Raw genomic sequence first — 23,331 nt, 5'->3', positions numbered from 1 at the left:
TGGACCTTAACTGGCCACTTAAGTCCAATGCTTCAGGTCAGCAGGAGGCAGAGGAATTCCCCTCTCCCAAGAATTTATGACTCTGGGAGCAGAAGAAAGCAAAAGCAAACCCACATGCTGGCCAGGAGAGGGGGGAGGGATGGGAGGAAGGGCTGGATGAGGAGGCTGTGGCAGAAAGGGGAGGTTGCCCATGGCTGACACATCCAGCCCGGCTACCTGTGAGCTGTCCCACTCCATGGTGTGAAGCAGGAACAAGCAAAACTGTGTGACCAGAGTGTGATGCTGCCCTGGGGTGGGCTGCAGTGGGTTGGAGTCCTGACATTGGGGCTGTCCAACCTAGCACACCCCATTTGGGAAGCCTTGTTAGGGTCAGGATGGTACTGAATCATCATACAGGTTTTTAAGCCAAATTCTGTGGCCTCATAAAATTCCTCCCCAATCCGTGTCTTAATTTCCCCTTCTGCCTTTTCCTTTAGACCCTGATGTTTGTGTTTACCACCAGGATTGGGGAGGAATGGGAGGTAGCTTCCCTGTATTCCCAATGCAGCACTGGAGTCCATGTCCCTGGATTTCAGAGAGAGCAAGAAAGAAAGAGGAGGAAGAGGCAGGTGAGGCAAAAGAGCCTTTCCAGAGGGCAGCTGCACCTGGCAGGCAACTCAGGGAGGTCAGGCACAGAGGGAAGGGGAAGCAGCTTGGGTCCATATGGACAGAACAGGGATGAACTCTGCACTGGAGGGCTGAGCAATTATTCCCCTAAAAAAGTGAATGATACCACATCAACTGCAAAGACATCAAGAGATGACAAATTCCAGCTCATCCACCATACATACAACATATTTCACAGATCCCTGCTTCCAGCAGGCACTGGCTCAGACCAACACAGGTTGAATGGCATCCAGAAAGCAGCCAAAAGGCAGAGACCTGCTTGCAACCCTGTGCTTTCCTCCCTGACCAAGAGGACAGGATGTAGCCATGACACGTAACAAGCCATGCCATGCAAGGCTGCTCCTTGGAACATGTGGACTTGGGGCATGCTCAGTACAAAGGCACTCACATTGTCCAGCTGTGCAGAGGAAGAACATCCAGGGTTGGGAATGCTCTAAACAAGACAGCCCAACATGAGCAAAAATGCAGCACCAAGGTCTGAGCTACAGCTCCAAACCTCCTCATGGTTTCTTGGCGTGGACCCATTGAGTGATCTCCTGTCCACCAGCGGTGAACCTACTCTTCCTACACACCCAAACTCAGCTACACAGGACATCGAGTTTCCCTGTGAACCTGACTGTGGCCCAGTCTGGTTTTGCGATCACTCTCCTCCACGTCTCCCATCTGGGGCAAACGGCAGCGCTGGGGAGCCACTGCTGGTCCCTGCTGACACAAGGTTCTGTGCACACACTGCTGGACTCTGCTCTTCATGTCCCCAGAGCAAGACCAAATTTCCCCATGTGGTTTGGCACATTGGCTTATCTTTGATCACTTGCTTTTGACAAACAGCCCTCTCCCTCCCCTGAATCACCAGCTGCCAGGCTGCCCAGGCTGGTACCCTGTGAGCTGGTGGAGAGAGGGGCACAGAGCCTGACATTAGCTGTGCTCGGCAGGCTGTGTATGGCTCCCGTCAGCACAGAGAAGACCATCCTGGAGAGAAAACAAGCAGCCGTCACCCTAGAGATGGTATCATAAACCATTTTAATAAGGCATTTTTCTCCCCTTCTCCACCACCCTAACTCATGCGAACACTGCCTTGTTCAGTTGGCAGAAAATGATAAAGACCCCCAGGGAGTGCAGGAGGGGGAGAAAAGGGACATCTGTTTAGAGCATTTCTACTGCATGGCTCTCCCAGGCTATTTCTATCTCTTCTTGTCAAAATTTATCAACTGCGTAATTGTTTAAACAGCATTAAAGTGCTTGTAGCAAGAGCAACTGGAAATTGTCCTGCAGTTGCCTCTGGTACTGATGCTGACAGCTCAGGAAGGGACTGGGGAGAGAAGGGACCCATTGGGCATGGGAACTCTCTGACTCCTTTTCCGGGGGGGGGTGACACCACCCTGTCCTGCTAACAGGAGGAAAATAATCTCACTTTATCCTGGTGCGCTTCCCTGCTTTCCAGGCCCAAAGCTCTGCTCCTTCTCCTCTGCTCCCTCTCCTGACCTGCTGTTAGCACACATTTAGTCTGCTAAATTATTTACAGCAGACGCATATTGGTTTGGGAAACCACAGCTAATGACAATGTCATTCACACTGAAGTACCCTGGACCTTGCCCTGACCCTGCTAAGCCCTTGGCTGGCACCTCCCTGCCTGCCTGGGCCCCACCGTCATTCCCAGCCACCTCCAGAAGTTTCAGAGAGAGATGGAAAAGCTTTGGATATTGGGAAAAGATGAGACTTTGCTGCTGCCTGCCATCTCCTCTCCTTCAGATATGAGGGATGTGGCTACAGAGGATCCACTGTGGGGTCTTCCCATCCCTGGTGAATGGTCTTCTCATGCCTGGCCTGGGTCCCTGAAAACATGGGCACATGTGGGCAGTGACAGGCAGGAGTTATGCCCTGTGCTGGTGACACTGGTGGGGTTTCTTCTTTCAGCACCTTCTGGGAAGCAAACAGTGATCTTATATAAGTACCAGAGGCATTTGGAGCTGTGGTGGAGAAAGGAAAATAGCATTCCCATGTGGAACATCCACCCCTTTGCTCACTGCCCCATGGCTGCAGCGACAGGGGGTGGCTGTATCCCGGCCTGTTCCTCCCCTCCCAGGATGCTGAAAGCTGCAGACACATTGCTGGTGAGCGGCAGGAAGCTTGCACCAAATATTTTGACAAGGGGCACTTAGGAGCAGCTCAAATAAAATCCTTCCTGGAGCAGAGGCCAGTGCAAACAGAGAACCAGTGTGTGTCCCCTTCAGTCCCCAGAGCAGTCACAGTCCCCACCCATGGCCACCCTCCCCCAGCCAAGGAGGGTTTGTCTTCTCTAAGCATCCCTAATTCCCGGCACTGAAGAGCAAGGGTTGTGGGAAGCTGTTTAGACTGGACTTAGGATTCTTTAATTATGGAGCTGTTTTTGTCATGTTAGGCAGGATAAACAAATCTCAGGAGAGCAGAAGGAGGCTGTGCTGCCATCCATCCTGGACATGGGATGGTGCTGCATGCAGCCTTCAGTATCTGTGCTAGGCAAGGATGGGGAGGGTTTTCCAGGAAGCTGCCAAGCCCCAAAGCCCTTTTTCCTTTTCTCCTCCAGCCCAGCTGGAACCGGGCTCCCTCTCAGTCCTATCCCATCAGCTTATTCCCAGCCCAGCTGCAGGAGAGGATGCACAGTGAGCCCCTGGGGCTCATTTCACACGTAGGTCCAAAGCTCAGGATCTCACATTCACTAAGAGGGTTCTTGCATCTTAAGCAGCCTCTCTCTGATGGACACTCCATCCCTGGCTCTGGCTGGTCACCGGCAACCCTGGAACTCTGCCACTGGAGGAGGATGGCAAGGGGGTGACCACCTTCTCCCCTTCTCAGTGCCCTTGTGCTGCATGATGCTCCTGCCATGACTCTGGTGGAGCCATGAGCTCTCCATAGCACCCAACGCAGCACGGGCTCGGCGGTCAGTGGAGTCGAGTGTGGGGCCACATCCCTTCAGGCTGGTCACACTGGCCACCTCCTGGGCATGCTCTCCCTCAGACAGCTGCTGGTGCTGCTGTCCTGAGCCGTGGCTACTCAGAAATGACATGTGATGCTCTGCTGGCCCCATCACTACATGTTCCTCGCCATCCCCAACTCCCCTGCGGGAAGGGGGGAGCCGTAAGGATGGGAGAGGGGATATTTTTATTGTTTCTGACACTGGCTGCCCCAGATTATCATGTTTTACGTAGCGAGCCAAGGAAGCATCACTCTGCTATGCTGCAGCTGGGCTGGCTGCCCAGCACAGCGAGGGGAAGGCGGAGAGGAGCAGCAGGGCGCGGGTGTGAGCGTACGAGTGTGTGCACACGTGGGCCACGGGGCACGGCTTCATTCAGCCCTTCCCGCTGCGGCATGCAGCCTGCAGCCCCCCGAACGGGGTGGAAAGGTCGCCTGCTGCCTGCAAACGTGTTTGTTTTTCTAGTCCGGCTCCTAATTCGATTAGGACTAATTGCATTTGAGAGCGTGGTGGGGTTTTTGGGTGGGTTTTTTTGGCTTTCTCCCTAAAGAACCGGGATAATAATTTGCATACTGTTACCCGGTATGCCTTTCCAGCTCTCAGCCGGGCCAAGACCCGAAATCTGGTCACAGGCAGCACAGCTCATCCATTGAATTTTCCCAGCCATGAAAAAACAGCACAACATGGGAAGGCCTGCACACCTTGTGAAATAGAGCCAGATTTCAATAAACGAAGCATACCTGCAAGCCTGTTGACACTCCCGTTCTGTGGCTCTCAGGAATCGGGGGGTGATGCCTGACTGTGAATCACCCCAGGACCACTGCACCTACCCAGCCCCCAGCACTGCCGGCACATGGGGGAAAAAACCCTTCATAGTAATGAACCCAACAGCCCTGGGGTGCCTCTCTTGATTCTGGAATACCAGCAGTCATTTAAATTTATTAGCTCCACCCTTTGGTCCATGTTCATGTCCATTAACATGTAGGTTTGGTCCATGTTAATGTAGTCCTGCCTCAAGCAGTGCTTGGGCACAGCCTTGGGGTTGCCCTTGTGCAGGACTATCCCCAAAGGGCAGGAGCACACTGGGAGGGTGAAAGGGATGAATCCAAGGGGCAGGTGCTGTTCCCTGCCAGCTGGCCCTGGTACGAGGGAATGGTCACAGTCATGTTTAACTTGTTGCTCCTGAAATAGCCTAAGTTTACATCGCCATGGGAAGGGATTGGAAGAGTTCAGAGGGGAAAAATCCATCAAAAGGGCTTTTTAAAAAAAAAAAACAACCAAGCTCTGGATCACAGATCGCTGGACACAAGCAAGGAACTATCCACATACACTCCCACCAAGCCCATGCTTCTTCCTCAGCATCCAGGCAGGAGCACCAGCCTGACTAGAGGCACCCTGATCCAAGGCAGAGGCATCTTCACCACTGGCTGCCAGAGCCAGCCAAACTTCTGCTCTCCCAAGCTAGCATGTCATCAGTGTCCTGCAGTTTTTTCCACCCAACCAACCGATGGAAGCACGCGGGCACACACCAGTCCCTAGCACTGGCTTCCTCCACTGTTTAGCCAGTGCCCATCACGGGATGCTCATGCCTGCCCTGGTGGAGCCAGAGGTGCACGTCTTACCTGGAGAGGTCATTACCTCCTTGTTTTGCTTCTTTATTTTGGATAGGTGAAACAGAAAAAATGTTTTAAAAATAACAAAAATAGATGCAGACTTGTAGTACAACCCTCTGGTTGCAGCTGGAGCCCAGCTGGGAGGAAAAAGACTTCTAAGGCAGAGAAAAGGGAGGCTCTGATTATTTATTAGTGGCCGATGTTTGATTGCTTGCTAATCAGTCCAGAGAACACTCAGGCTCTCCTGGCCTCCCCGCTCACATGTGGTTCCTGTTGCTTTGCCCCTTTCCCCCTCCCTCTCTCTGGTTTTGCTATGTTTGTTTTTCTGTTAATTTGGTTGTTTTTTCCATGTCATTTTCTGTCAAACCGCATGTTTTTTCCTCTTTCTCTCGCCAGCCGCTGCAGTGACAGACATGGAGGAAGCAGGCTGGCCTGGGACTGCTTGTACTCTGCCAGTCCCTTTCCCACATCCATGGCCTGGGAGGCAGCAATGCCCATGGGGCAGGGCTGGGGCTGGCACCAGGCTACAAGATGCTAGGCCACCACTGCGGCATGGAAGACAACTCCCCTGCCTGCATCCCGATCTGTGCCCCTGCTGCTGGAGGGGATTCTGCTGTATTTCCTCCCCTGTGCAGACCCCATCCCTGCTTGCACTCCACCCCGTCAGGCTGTAGCCTTTTTGGGCAGCAGGATCAATGATGAAGGTCAGATGGATGTCTCCAGGGCTTGGGCATCCCCAAAGCAGGACGGAAGGGCAAATGGGCAGAGGTGCTGGGCCAGGATAGAGATAAGGAGGTTAGAAAGGGACAGAGGGATGGGAGTGGAAGGAGGGTGCCTGCCCTGGCTGCCTCCCTCTCACCCTCCCTTCTTTGCACACAAGGCCTCCCCACTCCCATGTGCACTCTCCGGCTTCTGGCAGCCTTTCCGACGCGCGTTTCCACTCCTCTCTGGCCCATTAGCAGTATTTTTATAACATTCTGTAACGCACAGAGCCGTGTGCCAAACCTCAAGAGTGCATTATTTCCCAACGTCACTGTTATATCCACCCCCGGGCCCTCCGGCTGCGTGTTTCCAAATGCAGAGCTGTGGCTTGTGGGGGCAGCCAGGAGCCCGGCACCACACTCCCAGAGCCTTGCCCTCCCTCCTGGCCTGCTCCTGGTGCTCAGCCCTGGCCTCAGGCCAGGGATGCCTGGTGTGTCAAAAGACCATGTCCTGCTTCTGGCCACAGTTGGGCATCTGCTGTTCTCAGGCTGCAGGGCAGGTGATCACTGGACATAAACACCTGGTTGCTCTCCTGTGCTTCACCTCACACTCACCTGCCTGAAAAAAGGGGCAGACCAACAAATCACTGGTCAAAGTGCCCTGGAAGAGGTTTCCCCTGGAAAAGTGCCAGCTTCCCCCAGGCCAGTTGTGCTGAGGATTCACGCCTTGTAAGTGGCTGATCTGGGACCTTCAGCGATAGACAAGCCTGTGGGCCCTTCCTTCTCGCCATCCCTGGATGCACACTGTCCCAATGCATGTGCACCAGTGTTCCCATTTCTGCAGTGGGCGAGACAGCCCAGCTGCCCCCAGCCTCTGCAGGGTGCTGCTAGGCTCCGAGGCACATCCCCCATGATGTGGACCTAGGTGTCAAACCCTTCTCAAGGACCAGATGAGCTACCTGTGCCCTCCCTCCCGCCTGCTGAGCCACACTTATGAGACACCTTCACACACTTGTGCCTGCACCGTTATGTAGCATCCTGGCCCCTTCAGCATTAAATCCCCACCCCAGATATCCTCTTGTCCCTCCATAGCCACTGGCATATCTAACCACAGCTCCCTGCTCCTTGTGGGCCAGAGCCATTACAGATAACACCATTGAGAGTGGCTCAAATGCAGTCCAAACCTGGTGCTGAAGCTTCCCCATCCCTTCCAGGAGCTCCCCCTTTCAGCACAATCTGATCCCCTGTAGCTATTTCCTAAGCTGTGTTCCAATTCTCATACTAATCCACATTTTCTCTGGTTTAACTCATAATTTCCCATGTGGCATCATAGCAAATACTTCACTGAAGTCAAGACAGATTACACTGACCACATTTCTGGGCTTAGAAAACTGGTTCCCTTATCAAAGAGAGCTATCAGGTTAATCTGCTGTGATACATCCCTGGCAAGCCCCCCTTGTGTTTTTTTCCCATTTTCCATTTGTCTCCACGTCTTTAATTGCTCCCTCTTCCAAGTGCACCCCGCGGCCCCACTGTGCTATGGGGTCAGGCTGTCCGATCAGGACTTTTCCTTCTCTCAGGCATAGGAGACACGTCGCACTGGGTACCACCACTGACCTCTCAGCTGCTAATGAGCCTTGCTAATGAACAGATGTCCTCACATGGGGATGAGGTGCTCCCCAAGCGTTCAGGGCATTGTCTTCTTTGACGGTGCCTCCATAACAGTGGATCATCTCCATGTTTTATGCTCCCTCCTCTCCCTTAGCCTGTGCTGCCTTGTTCATCGCTGCTCAGACCCGGTGGGGTTCATGTGGTATCGGGCTCTGTCGAGCTTACTTTTAATCTCCCCTGAAACCTGTCTGCAGAACCAGCTCTGCTCTTCTCTCCTCGTTTGCTCTGCATTTATACGGCTAACCCCCCTTTTCATTTCCTCTGCAAGGTCTTGCTCAGCTTGACTTCTGGCAGGTCTCCCTTTATCCCTGTGCTCACTGACCCCCACGCCAGAGCTTGCTTTGCTAATTGACACCCTTTCCTGATCCTCGACCCTTCTCTGCTCCCTCTCCACATCCTTCCTCTGGTGTTGTATGCTCAGGAGCACCCCTGCGTTGCCTGGGGGCCACATTCCAGGTACCATCATTTATTTAATGAGGTCCCCAGCACTTCTCCACGTGCAGCCCCAGCCTCTCACTCTCACTGCAGTCGTCTTTCTTGTTGCCCCAGTAAAAGAGAAAAATGCAGGCACAGGCCTGTTTTCATTTAATTTCCCATGCAATTGAAATGAAATGAGTCCAAGATCCCTCAAATCCCAGGTTTGGGCTCCCAATGCACTCAGCTGCAGCAGCTATGCTACCACAGGGCCATGCTGCAGATCTCCCTCGAGTCACCCTTCTCCATCTACATGCCCAAGCCCATCTCCATTCCCTCCTGGGATGCTCCCAAACCCACTCCTTCGCGTGAGTCCACACACCTCCAGGGAATCAATCAGTCATGCCCAGCAGAGACAGGACATTTGGGGTGGGGTGGGGGAGAGAGGGGCTGGGAGTGCAGTGCTGGGAAAAGAAATCCTGCAGAGAACATTAAATTACAATCCAGCCAATTAAATTAATTACCACTAAAAGCGTCTCACCTGATTAGTTCCTTGAACAGTTAATTGTGTTAACAACACCAGACATGTGTTTATTTATTTGTCACCCTCTCTCCTGGGACCAGTGGCCCCAGCAGTGTCCAACTGGGTTTCTCAGCTGCCCAGCGCTCAGGGGGCTGTGAGTCTCCAGCAAGTGGGAACACACAGTAATAGAAAACAGCAGGATTTGGGCTCTAATGCTGAGCAATTCCCACGGGTCCCTGAGTGGATTGACAGGGATTACTATTAGCGAGCTGCTTAGCAGATGGAAGAGCCATTGCAAAATCACGGTGATGCCACAGCTGCAGAGGAGGTGGCTGGAGGCTGCAGACCTCTCCCCACTCCCCCTGTTTCCTGCAGACCCGGGCTGCAGCCCTCTGTGCACTGGCACAGCCTGAGACCTCTCCATAGATGGGATCTGGTGAGCACATGCCCAAGCAAAGGAGCTGTACAGCCTCCTTCTGCTGCTGCCTGCACCGGATCCAGCTCCTGCCTTTTTCCGGCTCTGAACTAGCTGTGAACACCTCCTGACCAGACAATGCAGCTAAAAAGCCCCTGACTCATTTGCTAGGCAGCAGCAGTGGCCATTTTGCCTGTCATACTCCCAACCCCCACACCTGCTCACTTGCCCTGTGCTGACTGCTTCCCCTCACCTGCTTCTCATATCATCTACCAGCTCCTTCCAGCACCCCTTCTCCTTGGCCAAGACGCCAGGATCCATCCCACATGACCCTAAATGAGTTGGACACTGAACAACATTGCTAAAATTCAAATCCCTCCTCTAGGTGCAGTGAACCCCTCATGCCTTATTTTCAGGGCTTACACAGACCCTCCTGTGACCCTCTGTCCCTGGACCATGGCCTAGGATGGAAACACCACCCCGGCTCTGATGCAAGGTGCAGAAGGTGAGATAAGGAATAGGAGAAGGCTGTTCTGTGTCTTCCAAACCTGGGAACATACACCCACCTACATACACCATGACACATGCCTGGATGGTGGAGCTCCCAGCTGGTGCATCACAGTTACCATCCTGCAGCCGGCTATGCCGGCTGGTGCTCCCAGACACCCACGGCTGCCAGTTGCATATGCCGTGCTGCAAAACACACAGTTGCTATCAGCTGTACAAACACAGCAGCCCTCAAAACACACAGCTGCTATCAGCTCTCAGCATCATGTGAAATATAGCACAACTCTTATCTCCCCCGCTGAGGCCCGTGAATCGGCACATCCCGTGCTGAAGATACGCAAAATGCCGAGGAACAAGCAGCTGTCCTCCAGCACGCCTGTGCAAACCCAGGGATCACCAACACCTTTTGGTTGCTCCTCTGAAACAACCACACTGCAGTAATGCCAGCCAGGACTTGTCCTTGCTGACAGAAATCCTCTCTGACTGCTCCTTCCATCTACAGAGATGGCTGTTGTGGCACAAGGCTGGATGGAGAAGCTACATCCCTTCTCAAATTATTCCTGAGGCACCATTTAATTTACTGGCTTTGATCCAAGGCTTGGGGCAGAGTGGCTGATTCCAGCAGGGATTAGTATGCCATGAGGACCTCATATGGTGGTGTGCAGCTATGTATGGAAAGTAGAGGGGTCAGTATGGCAGGAGAGGGGGCTGTGAGGAGTCAATATGGGAGCAGAGACTGCCCCCCTCCACGTGACATGCTGGGGTACTCACTTCCCACCTTCAGGTTGGTCTGGTATTTGAGGTGCCAGGAGGAGCCCTCATAGCAGGAATACTGGCCACTCTGTGACAGGTCAACATTCTTCAGGATCAGGTAGGACCCGTTCAGGTGGGACTCATCGATGTCAGTGCCGTTGACTGTCCAGGTCACAGCTGCATCCCAGTCCATGGAGCCACACTTCATGGTCACATCCGCACCTACGCGCTCGTACTGGGTGTGGCTGTCTGTGGGAAGGAAGAGGAGAAAAACAGGTGAGCTCAGAGCCTCTCAGCACAGCTGCCTTGGAAATAAGATATTACCATCCCATCCATTAAGTAAGAGAAGGATTGAGGCGTGGACTGACACTGTTGTTGGCCAGGGAAGTCCAAGTTCTTCTCCTGTCCCCAGTCATGATTTATTTTAGGCTAGAGTGGAAAAGTGATCAAATACCAGGGGATCAGTATTCATGGACCACCTCCACCCACAGGATGGTTTCCTCTCACCTTTGTTATGGAGAACACATGTCAGGGGTGCAAGTATGGCTCACCAGCCAAACACCTCCCAGCACAGCCAGGCACACAAGACATTGCCAGTCCTGTATCTAAGTGACTTGTTGCAGGACAAAAATCAAACACACACATCAGAAACTCCCATCAGAGATACAACAGAGCCCCAGGACTTGCCACCAGCAAACTCCATGTGTTCACTAGCACAGATGGGAAGCATGTAACTCTCCCTGCAATTCCCTATCCAGGAAACCAGATAGGAGGATTGCAACCTAACCATGCTGTGGAAAGGCACAGCTGCTTGGTGCATGCAGTGCTGTTTGTCTCTCTCTGGGTTTTCTTTTCTTTCCACAATAACATGATGCCTTGCTGAGCTGTTTGATGTAGCAGCTCACGAGTGGGGCAACACAGCTCATTGGGCACCAGCTGCCTAATTGAATTTTGTCAGGTTTCTGGACAGGAGCTGGAGCTGACATTCATTAATGATCCTTAGCAACTGAATATTTCCCGTGTTGCTACACTTGGCTGTGCTGAGCTGCATGTGGCAAGGATAAAACCATGTGAGTGTGTGTGCGTGACACAGGGTGAAGCAGCATGGAAGGATGAATGGGGATGAGGCTCCTTCAAGGCTTCATCAAACCTTTGTGCACAGACAAGGGTGGTTCAGTTCTCAAAATTCTCCTGGGCTTCAAAACCACGTTTGACAAGGTGCCTTCCAAGGAAACTAAGCAGCCCTGACACATGGGGAAAGTCCTTGCGAGGATTTATAGCAGCTAAAGTCACGAGACCAAAGCTGTCAAATATAGCAGTAGAAGATGTCACTGCTGAAATGACATCTCAAACCCAAAATGGAAAGCACTGTAACCTGAAAGCCATGAACAAACCTGTCCCCCTGCTGTTTAGGAGCACAGCACCACTGGAAGCAGGGCAGAGGAAGGAAACTGGAACAGCTAAGGTTGGAAACAGATCCCACGTAAGGATGGTTTAGTAGACTCAAACCCTTCACCCATAAAAGGAGACAACCAAGCAAAGATGTGACAGACACCTTAGCAATGGCGAGTGACATGAAGAGGACAAATAGAGAAGGACAGCTTGCTCTTTCTCCTAATAAATAAGGGGGAGCAAAACAAGCAAAAGAAAGTGGTCTTTTTTTTCACAAATTGTGATTAAATTACAGAAATCTATGTCCATCAGATGCTGTTGATGTCAGCACTGAAGGGGAGAACAGTGAGTAAATGAATCCATAGCACAAGACATGACCTAAAACACTGAGCTGCCCAGTGAGCCTTGGGATACAGATGGGAGAAGCACCTCCAAGGCTTCTCCTCTTTTTTCTCCCTCTCCAGATGTCAGCTCTTGGGTCCCATTGATAGGTGGAACCACATGGGCACGATCCAGCCGTTCCTTGTGTCTAAGCCCACATCCCATCTGCAAAGCTGGCTCTGGATGTGTGCCTGGCAGGTCTCACCCCTCCTGCAGATGGTCTGTCAGGACACCTGCTCCTGAGAGGAATAGAGCAACTTTGGGGATGTTATCCCTGCTGGGAAAGGGGGTGCTAAGGACAGGGACAGACTGGTTTGTAGTGAATAAGATGCTGGTGGAATGCCTCAGGACCATTTCTGACATTAGCCAAGGATGGAGACCTTTGGGAAACTGTGCTGATCAGAAAAGTGTATTTCAAGGGCCTTAAAAAAGCTGGGAGCATTTACTGACAGGCAGAAAGAGGGAAGAACATCTAAGATGAAGCATCTGTGTGAGGAGGGGTAGCTGGAATAGGAGCAGATAGACAGATAGGCAGAGGTGGAAGAAGACAGTGGATGGATGGATGGATGGATGGATGGATGGATGGATGGATGGATGGATGGATGGATGGATGGATGGATGGATGTGTGTGTGTAACCACAGACAGATGGACAGCAGGCTGGATGGGCACAGATGGGATGGAGGGAAGGAGGAATGGAAGGACAATGAATGGGAGCAGTGCTGGGTGGATGGCTGGCTATTTGAATGGCTCTGGAGGTGGATGGATGGTTGGATGATGAATGGATGGACAGACAGTTGACTAGGCACATGTGTGGATGGATGAATACAGATATCAGAGTTTCAGAAGGAATTCAAGCATTTTACTGAAGTTCTCCTCTAATTTCTTTTATTGCATAAGGTAAAGAGGTTTTGTCTTCCCATTTCCTGCTGGCTCACACGTGACCATTGACAATCCTGTCCTTACAATGGGAATTCTGCTTGGCATAGACACTGAAGACATTGCACCCCCCACCAGCCTGGCATGGAGAAAGGCTCAGTGCAGTGATGGACTCACAGACCTGCCTCCTTCACCTGGCTCCTGCCTGCCTGATGCCTATTTCCAAAGGATTGAGATGGGGGAAAGCTCTGGGATGCTCATCTCTACCTCTCAGGACTGTGGCTGAGAGTTTGTCTGTAACCAGTGGCTGAAGGACTAAGTTGGGAAGGAAAAAAGTCACCTTGAGTTATTTCCTATTTGTCCTTAAAATGGTGTAAACACACTGGCATTCATCCAGAAGGGCTGAGGGAGCCATTCCCGGAAGACAGGTCTTTGAAAGCGATGCTCCTTTCCAAGGCAATGATTTAAGGTTCCTGACGAAGGAGAAACCCTAAACACACCTTCAGAGGAGGCATTTCTCCCAGCAGAGTTTGCTGATGATCTTACTGGAGTAGAGACAGGTCCTCATGTCCTCCCTTGTTCCATGCCAGACGTGGGAGTCCCACCCAACCACAGTGATGTGCACATGGTGAGGCAGCCCCTTTGGGAAGGGGCACCATGGGGACAGCTCCCCTGGAATGCTGGAGCAGCCCTGTCCTGCATTGAGAACACCAGTTCTGCTTTAGGATGGGGATGGGCAGGGGTGACCAGAGCTCTACTGGGACCCTCAACTTGCTGCAGGCTGGGAACGGGCTGGAGCCCCTCCAGCCCACTCAGAGCTCCACTGCTCCCTTGAACAGGGAGGAAAGGGAGGTTTGTCCACACTCCTGGTCACTGGTTACACATGGGATCAATGACCACAATGGTGCCTGTGCTGCAGGGCCAGCCCTTTTGCATGGACATCAGCTGGTGACATGGATGGCTGAGGGCTGCAGCTTGGAAGATTTGAGCTGGACATGAGCAATAATCTTTTCTCCTGGAGAGTAACAGGGTACTGGGACAGGTACCCACAGAGAGGGTGGATCCTCATCCATGGAGTTTGTCAGGGCTCTGTTGACAAAGCCATGCCTGATCTGGTCTTCTGCTGAGGACAGACCTTTTCCAAGTGGAACACTGGACTAGACACTTCCAAAGGTTCCTTCCCAGCAACACAGATGTGATCATTGGCTAGAATTGACACTTCAAGATGCTGTCCTATCCCTATACCACCCTGCTTTTCCAAAGTGTGCTGCCTTTTGTGGTGGCTGGTTAGCATGTGGTATAACAGACAGAGGGAGTGCTCGGTAAGACAGCCCCTAGTACCAGAGAGCTCTGTAGGTCAGGGGGAGAAAAGAAGCCTCTCCCTGGATGCTTTGTTCTGTTACGGTAATCTACCCCCATTCTGCTTCCCCAGTCGGCTGTTGGCCGCTCCGCCCCCTTGCTACCATGTACGTTCCATGCCATAGAAAGCTCTCCACTCCAGGCTGCCCCCATTGGCCTCTGCCCCTCATCACTCCCCCAGAGCTCCCCCATGGGTCCCCGTTCCCTAGTGCCGCCTCTGTACTGCCCCCATGCCCTCAAACCATTGGTTCCTGGTGCTAGCCTCACTCCCGTACTTAGACCAGAGTTCTGCATTGTTCTGGGTCTTTTGCCTCTAGAACCCTTGTCGGGGTCTCCTCCCCCCGCCATATAGCCCTGAGGGGAGACACGGGGTTTCCCTGCCCCTGGTCAGCCTCGTTCCCCATGGGTTGGTTTGTGTTCCCCTGTGCGGGCAAGGACCCTCGGGTCCCGTGACTGTAACAGTTCCTCGGCAGAGCCCCGGCCATGCGGCTGGGGAAATAAACATCTCTGAAACATCTATCAAGAATCTGTCCATATATATTTCTTTTCCACGGGACTCCTGGTTTGATATAGGCGTGTTACAGTATCCCCACTGTAACAAAATGGTGGAGAATTGTGAGCAGAACGATCCCCGATCCCTAAGCGACTGATTTGTGTGAGTAAACCCTGGAATCTTTGGATGCCTCTTCTTGGTTTTGTTTTGCTATTCCATATCTAAACTATGGAGGAACCGTGGGAAGACTCTTGGCTTTCAGAGCCGCATATGGACATTTATCTTAAACTGAAAATGATTCTTGAACAACAATTTGTAAATTTTAGCTTGATTCAAGCTCAGAAAGAACTGAAACACTTCCTGGCATGGTTGTTTAAGAACTTTTTCTATGTTTCTTGGGATTTAATTCTTACCAAGGGCTTTTGGAAGACCGTTTGGACCCAGTTAATTTTTGAGTCAAAATACATGCCGATGGAAGAATATTTTCGCAAATATTATTTAATTTCCGGGACTGTTGAGCAATGTCAGCTGTGTCCTGGTGAAGGGAAGCCTGCCTCAGGGACTGTGTTACCCCGGCCACGTGCACCGAGTGCTCTGCGAGCAGCAGCGAGGCAGATCCCACGTGCGGGTGGAGCCACGCGAGCCACAGTGTCGGCGGAAGGAGGCGTGGCGGGACCAAGTGGTGCCCGCCCGGCCCCGCGCAGCGCGTGGTGGAGCGAGCCCTGTGAGCGCCCGAACGAGAGGGGCGGCGCGCGGGCGGCGGCTGGCGGCGGTGCGGAGCCGTGCCCAGCCGAAACGCGCGCTGGAGCAGGGCACAGGGGGGCCATCGCTTGGGGGGCCCGCCGAGATGCAGCGCCTGAAGCTGCAACCAGAGGAGGCGACGCACGGAGAACTGAGCAGCGCGGCCCGGCCCGGCCTGTGCGGCCCCCAGCGTGACCCTGGGAAAAGCACACAGGCACCAGCAGCCCCGACAGTTCCAACATGGGAGTGACCGAAAGAGAGAGCAAAGACGCAGTGAGACAGAAAACAGCAGCCACTCGGAAAAAGGAAAAGACCATAGTAGCTAAGAACTTAGGGATAGTGAAATGGTATAATGTTAAACAAAATTATGGTTTTATAACAAGATGTGATAACCAGCAAGACATATTCGTGCATAGAACTGCTATTAAAAAGAATAACCCTGAAAAATGCATCCCAAGCTTGGGAGATGGAGAGGTGGTGGAATTCAAAATCATACAAGGTAGAAAAGGGTTACAAGCATCGCAGGTCACTGGGCCTGATGGTGTTCCTGTAAAAGGCAGTATATATGCAAAAAATCGTAGTCATGTTAGACAATATCTCCATTGTAAAACCCCCCTACAGTCTCCCTTTCCTAATCCCACCTTTCCCTTTTATCCTATGTCCTATTACCCCCAGTGTATTCCCAATCCGTTTTTTCATCCATGGTTTCCCTCACAAAACCATGCCTTTGCCAATTGTTTCCCCAAAAATCCCTTTCCAATGCCGAGTGGGGGATGAAAAGGGGGAGGGAAGAAATTAGACCTTCTCCTGCCTCAGTTTCCCCACAAAGCATGCTCAGAGAGTTCTGTCTCCCTTCTGTCAGCCCTAAGGTGTCCCACAGAATCTGTTTGGACATTTAAAGACTCAGGAAGGAGGGTGGCTTGTTTTGTTTTGAAACTGTTCTTGTTATGTTTATCCAGTTGTCTTCATTCTCCTTTTATTAAAGTAAAACGGGTGAAATGTTGGGGTCTCCTCCCCCCGCCATATAGCCCTGGGGGGGAGGCACGGGGTTTCCCTGCCCCTGGTCAGCCTCGTTCCCCATTGGTTGGTTTGTGTTCCTCTGCGCGGGCAGGGACCCTCGGGTCCCGGGATTGAGCAGTTCCTTGGCAGAGCCCCGGCCATGCGGCTGGAGAAATAAACATCTCTGAAACATCTATCAAGTATCTGTCCACATATATATTTCTTTTCCACGGGACTCCTGGTTTGATATAGGCGTGTTACAGTATCCCCGCTGTAACAAACCCTTCACAGCGTAGAAGCAACAAGCTGCTCCTGTGGAGCTCTGTGGGAAGACCCTTCCTGTATCTTTGCTGCCGACTTATATTACTGAAGGTATCCGTGCGTTTGTGCGTGTGCGCATGTGTGAGCGTATGCAGCTGACCCTGATGAGCGGCTTCGCTTTGGAGACACCGTTTAGAGATTGATACACCCCGCACTTGGGCACAGAAGCCAGAGAGCCAGAGGGATAGCCATAACCTTTTGGGTCAAGTGACATCAAAAGGCTGTGATGTCGTCATAGAGGGGCTGTGTTGCTGCACCCAACCAGCAACATGCCTCTCAGCATCCAAGCCAGCCAAGGGCCACATCCTCTGTCAGGCACAGCACGGCTTATGACTTGAAGTCCCAGATCTAGAAAGGAGCCAATCATAATCCATAATGGGGGCAGAAATTACATCTTTATCCACAGCTCTGCAAAACTGCAGTGGGGGGAAGATGGGAGCCAGTAGTGGGATAAACACACACAGCTTCCAGCAATGAACCTGGGGCAGCTTGGTGAAATGAGCTGTGAGCTGCTTTGCTGCACTAAGAATGATGACTGACAGCTGGATAGGTCCTGCAAGTGCAACAGGGACCAACGGGACAGCAGTCCAGCAGAGAGATGTGGAGGGAAGATGAGACAAAGCAGCTGAGATGTGGGGCCCATGAAAACATATTTGATGCTTTCCAAACCCATCCATCTGGAAATCCAATAGAAACCTCATCCTCATTTTCCTCCTTAATGAATCCTGACCTACATCAAAACTGGAAGGGCAACAGCACAGGGAAATCCTGCTAAAAGCTGAGGACTGCCCTGGCATGCACTGTGCTAAAAAGGAGCAGAACTCCTCTTGGGACTTTCCATCTCCACTCCTCTGCCTGTGCTCCAGCAGAGGCTCCCACCCTGCCAGCATGGGCAGCTGCCAGCCATGGCAGGAATGCTGCTGGGCACTGGCATGTGTGGAGCCACGGATGTGGCACTGGGGGTCTGTGCCCAGACGCCTGAGGGGTCACTGGAACAGCGAGCAGAGGAAGTGGCGAGGATGGTTTGCATTCCTGGCACCAGCGCTCACCACAGCCCTTCAGTGGGGGTCTTTCAGCCAGGGTCTGTGGCAAGACAACATCCAGCAGACACACACATGGCCAAAACCACCCTTGCTGTGACAGCGATTTGTGGGCAGACTGGGACAAATATTCCCTCTGAGTGCTCTGCTGAAATGCACTGCAGGGCTGTGGCTTGTGTAAGCAGAGAGCAAGCAAAAGAAAGGCACTGCAGCATTTTTGGGGAGAGGGATGAGCACTCTGCAGGTTGCACAGCCTCTGGCTCTTTCCTTCTTGTGCAGATGGTGAAGCCAAAGCAGTGAGAAAGGCCAGGTCCCCGCTTTCTCTGATAGGACATGGAGCACTTCTGCAGTGGGACAGAGAATTACATATGTGCCTTTGGACAGAGGCCTTCACATCACCCCACTGGGCCTCGTATGTCCCTCCCACAGCTGAGAAAACAGCCACAAATAATTGTCTCAGCAGCTAATTAGCTGTCTGTGTACACAATAAATCATACATTTAATATTTACACAGTGCCAGGGCTATGCCAAGAGCTTTCCAAGCATATAAACCAGAAGGGTCTCTCACTCCACAACTTCCCATGGTAAATGAGATGAATCAGTCCACAGGAGATGAGCAGGGAGCCCCAGAGGATGGAGGGGGCAAGAGGACAGAGAGATGTCCTGATCAGCCTCCAGATGAGGATGTTCCTGGCCTCCTCCAGCCATGGGACAGGGTAGTGGCACAACCCTGTGGCCTCTCACTTGCTTCAGGACCCATGCCCACTGGCCTGAGCAGCACCAACTGTGTCCAAGGAATACCAGTGGCTCCACTCCCATGTACAGCCTGACAGCCCCTGAGGTCTGCCCTTCTTGAGATGAAGCAGTCCCTGGCCCTGGAGAGGGTTTCCTGACACCAGCTTCCCGAAGCATACCCCACTCTTGATCTCCTCACATCTATTCCCTGTGATGCCACTTGGTCTTTGCACAGCTTTTCTTACCAGCAGAAATCTTCCTTCAGGGAGAAGAAATTTCATGCTTAAGGAGGCACTTCTTCCACAAGTGATTTAAAACTGGGTACATCTTTTAAGGAAACAAGCATAATTAAGTGTCATTGATGCAGCCAAAGATATGGACTGTTCCAAGTTAATTTTGTCCATTAATGAAGAGTTGCAGAAAGCAGAGCCCGCATTTGTTTGCTCTACTTTGGTAAATCCCTGGAGTCAGCAGCTTTGCTCTTGACAAGAAAAAATAATTAGAAAGAAACTTTAATTAAGAGATAACAGATGGGTGCTAAAGGACTTGTACTCAATCACATCATGACAGCCTGGAAGCAGACCTTGGTTTACTTCAGGAGTGTTGTGAAGGAGGGACTTGACCCCTCTGATATGCTTGGCTCAGGGCAAGATCCAGGGCAGGAAAACCTCTTCCCTCAGCCTGGATGTGACCACAAATCATCCTCCTGTGAGCGTTGGCAAAGCTCTGCTGCCCCCAGAGAAGTTCTGCTCCAGCTCTTCAGCAGCCTCACCTTTCACCTCCCTCTGAAGCTGCATCCCAAATCCAATTGGTGATGTCCATCATGGCATGACAAGGGCCTTCGTGGCCCTTCTAGCTGCTCAACTGCACAAGGCTGGTGCCTCTCCCATGAGCCTTAATACAACATCTACTAGGTCTTTCTGAGGATGAAGGGACACATTTAGTATCAAATGTTGCATTGTCACAAATGATATCCAATTCATGGGCTCCCTCCTGGACTTGATGGTCCAGCAGTGGGGAGGTGTGATGCCTGCACTGCTATGAGCTTGACATGCCATTGCCCAGGCCGAGCTCCAGGTGACACAGTCAGGATGGCAGCACCATCAGGATGGTGTCACTTGCATGGCTCATGCACAGGGGCCAGCAAGGCTGTGCAGTGGCAGAGAATCAGCACCCTCAACAGAGAAAACACAGTGCTAAACCCAGCAGGAAACCAGAGAACAGAGACCCACTGCTGGAAGCAGAAGACACACAGTCTCACAGCAGAAGTGAGGGCCAAGTCCTTGCTGCAGGACTGGTTGAATCAACACCTTTGGTTTGGTCTGGTCTGAGTGGGATCTCACCAGGGCAGAGTGTGTCCTCCCTGTGCCCTATTATGTCTGTGTCTTCTCCTGGTACTGCTCATTTTCATCAGCCCCATGTTGGGACAGAGCCTCTCTTGCAGCTCTTTAGATCTGACATATCACATCAGCCCAGAACTCCACACTGGCAGTGCTCCTGGCTGCAAGCCAGAAGGACTCCGTGTCAGAGGCAGCCTTGTTTCCCTGCATGCCATCAAACCCAGCTCTCGCTGGGAGTAGTTGGAGCTGTACAGTGATGTGCTGCCCCAAGCACAACTTGACCCTGGTCACAGGGGACAAGCAAAGCTGAGAACAGCAACCAAATCCATCCTGCCTCTGTAACAGAGTCTCCTCAGCCATGCATGGGCAGGAGACCACAAAGGAGCTGCCCTTTCCTATGGCTTTGGGGTAGGAGTGAGCTCTGCCCAAGGATGCTAATGCTGCTGTGCACCCATCTGCAATGGTCGCATACCTCTATCATGGATCATGTTGTGCTGGCCCAGCCAGAACCAGGAGAAGATGCACCTCTGCTGCTACTTCTGCTTTTCTGTCTCAGCTGCTCTACAGCAGAGAGGTCTGGATTCTTTTGGGCTGATGATCTTGGCTTTTTGGGTTTTTCCACAGGAGGCTTTGTTCTTGCATCCCAGGAGGGGACCTGGGTTCATGTGTTGATCTGTCTTCCAGAAGATCTTGATAAGACCATCACTTGGATGTCTGTCCTAGCTCTTCTAGTCCAAGTGTCCTGGGACTCCAAGTGCTCTCCTTGCTGCAACTTGCTGAGCTGTGACACTGTTTTCATCCTAAAGCAAGGCTGAATGGGACCTTTCCCCCTTGGCTTCCTTGCTTGAGACGACTCATCTTGAGGAAGTGCAGTTGCTTGGCAAAGCAGCAACTCCTCCAGTTCCCTGCAACTACATTGGGCTGCTCCAGCATGTGGGGTGGTATGTAGGGAAAGGTGTTTGGAAGAACACAGGAAATGGCACTAAGGGGAACCAGCACACAAGCAGGAAAACCCCACCAACATCCTCCAAGCTGGGCTCACTTGAGCCTTCAACCTTTGCTGCCCGATGACTGGTGCTAGCACCACGGGTGAGTTAGAGGCTTGTTTTTTTGTCCTGCTTTTTCATGCAGACAGGACAAATAACTCCAGGCCACAAAAGAGTGCTTAGATCAGGCTTTTCAATGCCATTTAGGGAGAAATCAATACGATTCAGAATTAGGTGCCCAAATCAGAGCCATAAACACAAGAAAAGCTCATTGTTGTCCAGCAGTAGCGTGAAGACGCCTCTATTTACCAAGGTTTGGGGAGGTAGAGGTGGGGGCAGAGCCGGATAGAGACATCAGGGCGCCTCACTCCCCACCAACCTCAACCTGCCTTTCCAGCCCGGTGCACAGAACTCCCTATCCGTGTTCACCAATGCCCACGCGCCCGCCCTCAAATAACAGCCTTGCTCCGCTCAAATATACTGGGGGCGACCGCTATTTGTTCACATAACAACCCAGCTCCTGCTTCACCTCACTCAGGGCTGCGGATTAGTATCAGGCATTGTGCAATGTTTTTTTATTAGCACAGAATTATGGAAGTCAGAGGCGTAAAAGACCTGTTGGGTCCCACTCAGTCCATCCTCCTTCTGCCAAGACAGTATTGGTCCCTGCAGCATATTTACTATTTCTCCAGTCTAATTTTACATACTGTACAATCTGTGCAGTGCCAAGTTACGATCCCTGTGTGAGAAGCAGAGCTCTCAATTTCCAGGCTCTTGGGTGTGTAAAATCACAACCGCGATGCTAAATTAACTTTTTTTTCCCTTGCATTTAATCATTTAATAGCTCTAAAATTCAGCCCCTCAGGCTCTTTCTGTCTGTCTGTTGGCTTGGGTTCTGCCTGCTGTAGGCCAGTGGCTTGTCGCTTACAGATGTAATGCTCACGCCCCTGGGTGGATCGGCAGCAGCTGGGCTTGAAGCTGGGGTAACTACAACTTAACACATGAACTTCTGTGGCTTGAGGATGGAAAAACTCCTCTGCTTTTTTAACCACAGGTTCATCCTCCTCTTTACTGCTCAGCCCCACAAGGAGGAGGCACAGAGTGCACTGCACACAGGGACAGGACTCAAAAGCATCACGGAAGCTGGACTGAGAAATCAACCCCTGTTGTAGCACCCAGACACGGGGGACAGGGCATTCCCTGGGGCTCCCAACAGAAGCACCACAACTTTTCTCTCCACCTGTGTGAGGAATGAGACAACTCTTTGTAGAAATTAAAACAATTTATTAAAACAGAAAAATTGGAAAAATTGCAAAAAACTAACAAAATATAAAAATTTGGGATCCTAATGACTCAAGAGGTATGCCCCAGGAGCGCAGGGATTCAGGAGCTTTGGCTTAAGACAGCTCTGAACCTCAGGTAGAGAAAAAAAAAAAACAAACTTGCAGTTTAGGCTGGTCAAAAAGAAATCTATTTCTAAAAGCCCCTAAAAAGGGGTAGGTTTCTCCAGCACTGCCTAAGCAAGCTGGAGAGGAAGGGAGACTGAGAGTGGGCATGTCTTTTTGCTCCCTTTTATAGCTTTTGCTCCACCCACAGTCCGCCCACAGCCCACCCACAGCCCACCCCTTTGGTTCAAGGTGATTGGTGCTCTCCCTTTGACAGACCATCTCCGTCCACCAATGGCTCCTCCTGGTTAGAGGGGTGATATTAGTTGAGATAAGAGTCATGGAGCTTACGGGGGCTGGGCTGTTTGTTGCAACTGGGGTTTTTAAAATCTGCCTTGAAACCAATGTACAAGTAAAACATAAAAAAATACATCCAACACATCTTAAAACACTTGTAAAGGTATACAGTAAACACAGGAAGACCATAAAAACTTGATTAGTGTACCTGGACTGATGGGTTGATTTTAACATTCAATTTAAAAATATTAAGCTCAAATTAATTAAAGCACTTAATATGCAAAGACCAAGCACAAATAGGGATTTCATGTATGACAAGCTGTAACCTGTAACCTGAAGGTTACACCTCAGGGCTCATTTCTTCCCAAAAGAGGGATTTCTTACCCCTGCACCAAGACTTTTCTTGTGCACATGGCTAGAATAGCAGAGGAACTGAGCTGCTGCCAGGGCAGCACAGTGAAGAGGGTGGGAAGAATAGATGCTGATAAAATGGGAACCATTTTCCCAAGTTTGAGGGGCTTTTTGACCCAGTCACCATCACTCCTCCAAGTAACCCTTGCGTATCTGGAGCCTGGTGCTGATTTCAGAACAATATTAAAAATAAGGCACTCATCTTCTCTCCCCTGCAGGGGCTGTATCAACAACCAAGACAAGGCATTGGGATTTGCACTGGTAATAACGAGATACTGCATTTGCATTTGACACCTTTCACTCTGAAGGATCCTCAAGCAAAGATAAGCTTGGAAAGGATCACCGGCACGTGCCGAGCCAT

The 23,331-nt window shown here is 51.5% G+C and overlaps 1 protein-coding gene across 4 annotated transcripts in view; it reads right to left on the bottom strand.

Moving 5' to 3' along the window:
* Positions 1–23,331, bottom strand: part of CNTFR (ciliary neurotrophic factor receptor) — a 203,783-nt gene that overhangs the window by 47,121 nt on the left and 133,331 nt on the right. For all 4 annotated transcript variants that reach the window (XM_069001406.1, XM_069001404.1, XM_069001407.1 and 1 more), the window contains one exon: positions 10,232–10,462. In XM_069001406.1, coding sequence (XP_068857507.1) covers positions 10,232–10,462 — 231 coding nt within the window. The remainder of the gene's footprint in view (positions 1–10,231; positions 10,463–23,331) is intronic.

This window comes from Aphelocoma coerulescens (assembly GCF_041296385.1).
Source record: "Aphelocoma coerulescens isolate FSJ_1873_10779 chromosome Z unlocalized genomic scaffold, UR_Acoe_1.0 ChrZ, whole genome shotgun sequence".
Classification (NCBI taxonomy): domain Eukaryota; kingdom Metazoa; phylum Chordata; class Aves; order Passeriformes; family Corvidae; genus Aphelocoma; species Aphelocoma coerulescens.
Note: the sequence above shows the minus strand (reverse complement) of the source record. Positions and strands in the feature narration are given on the sequence as shown.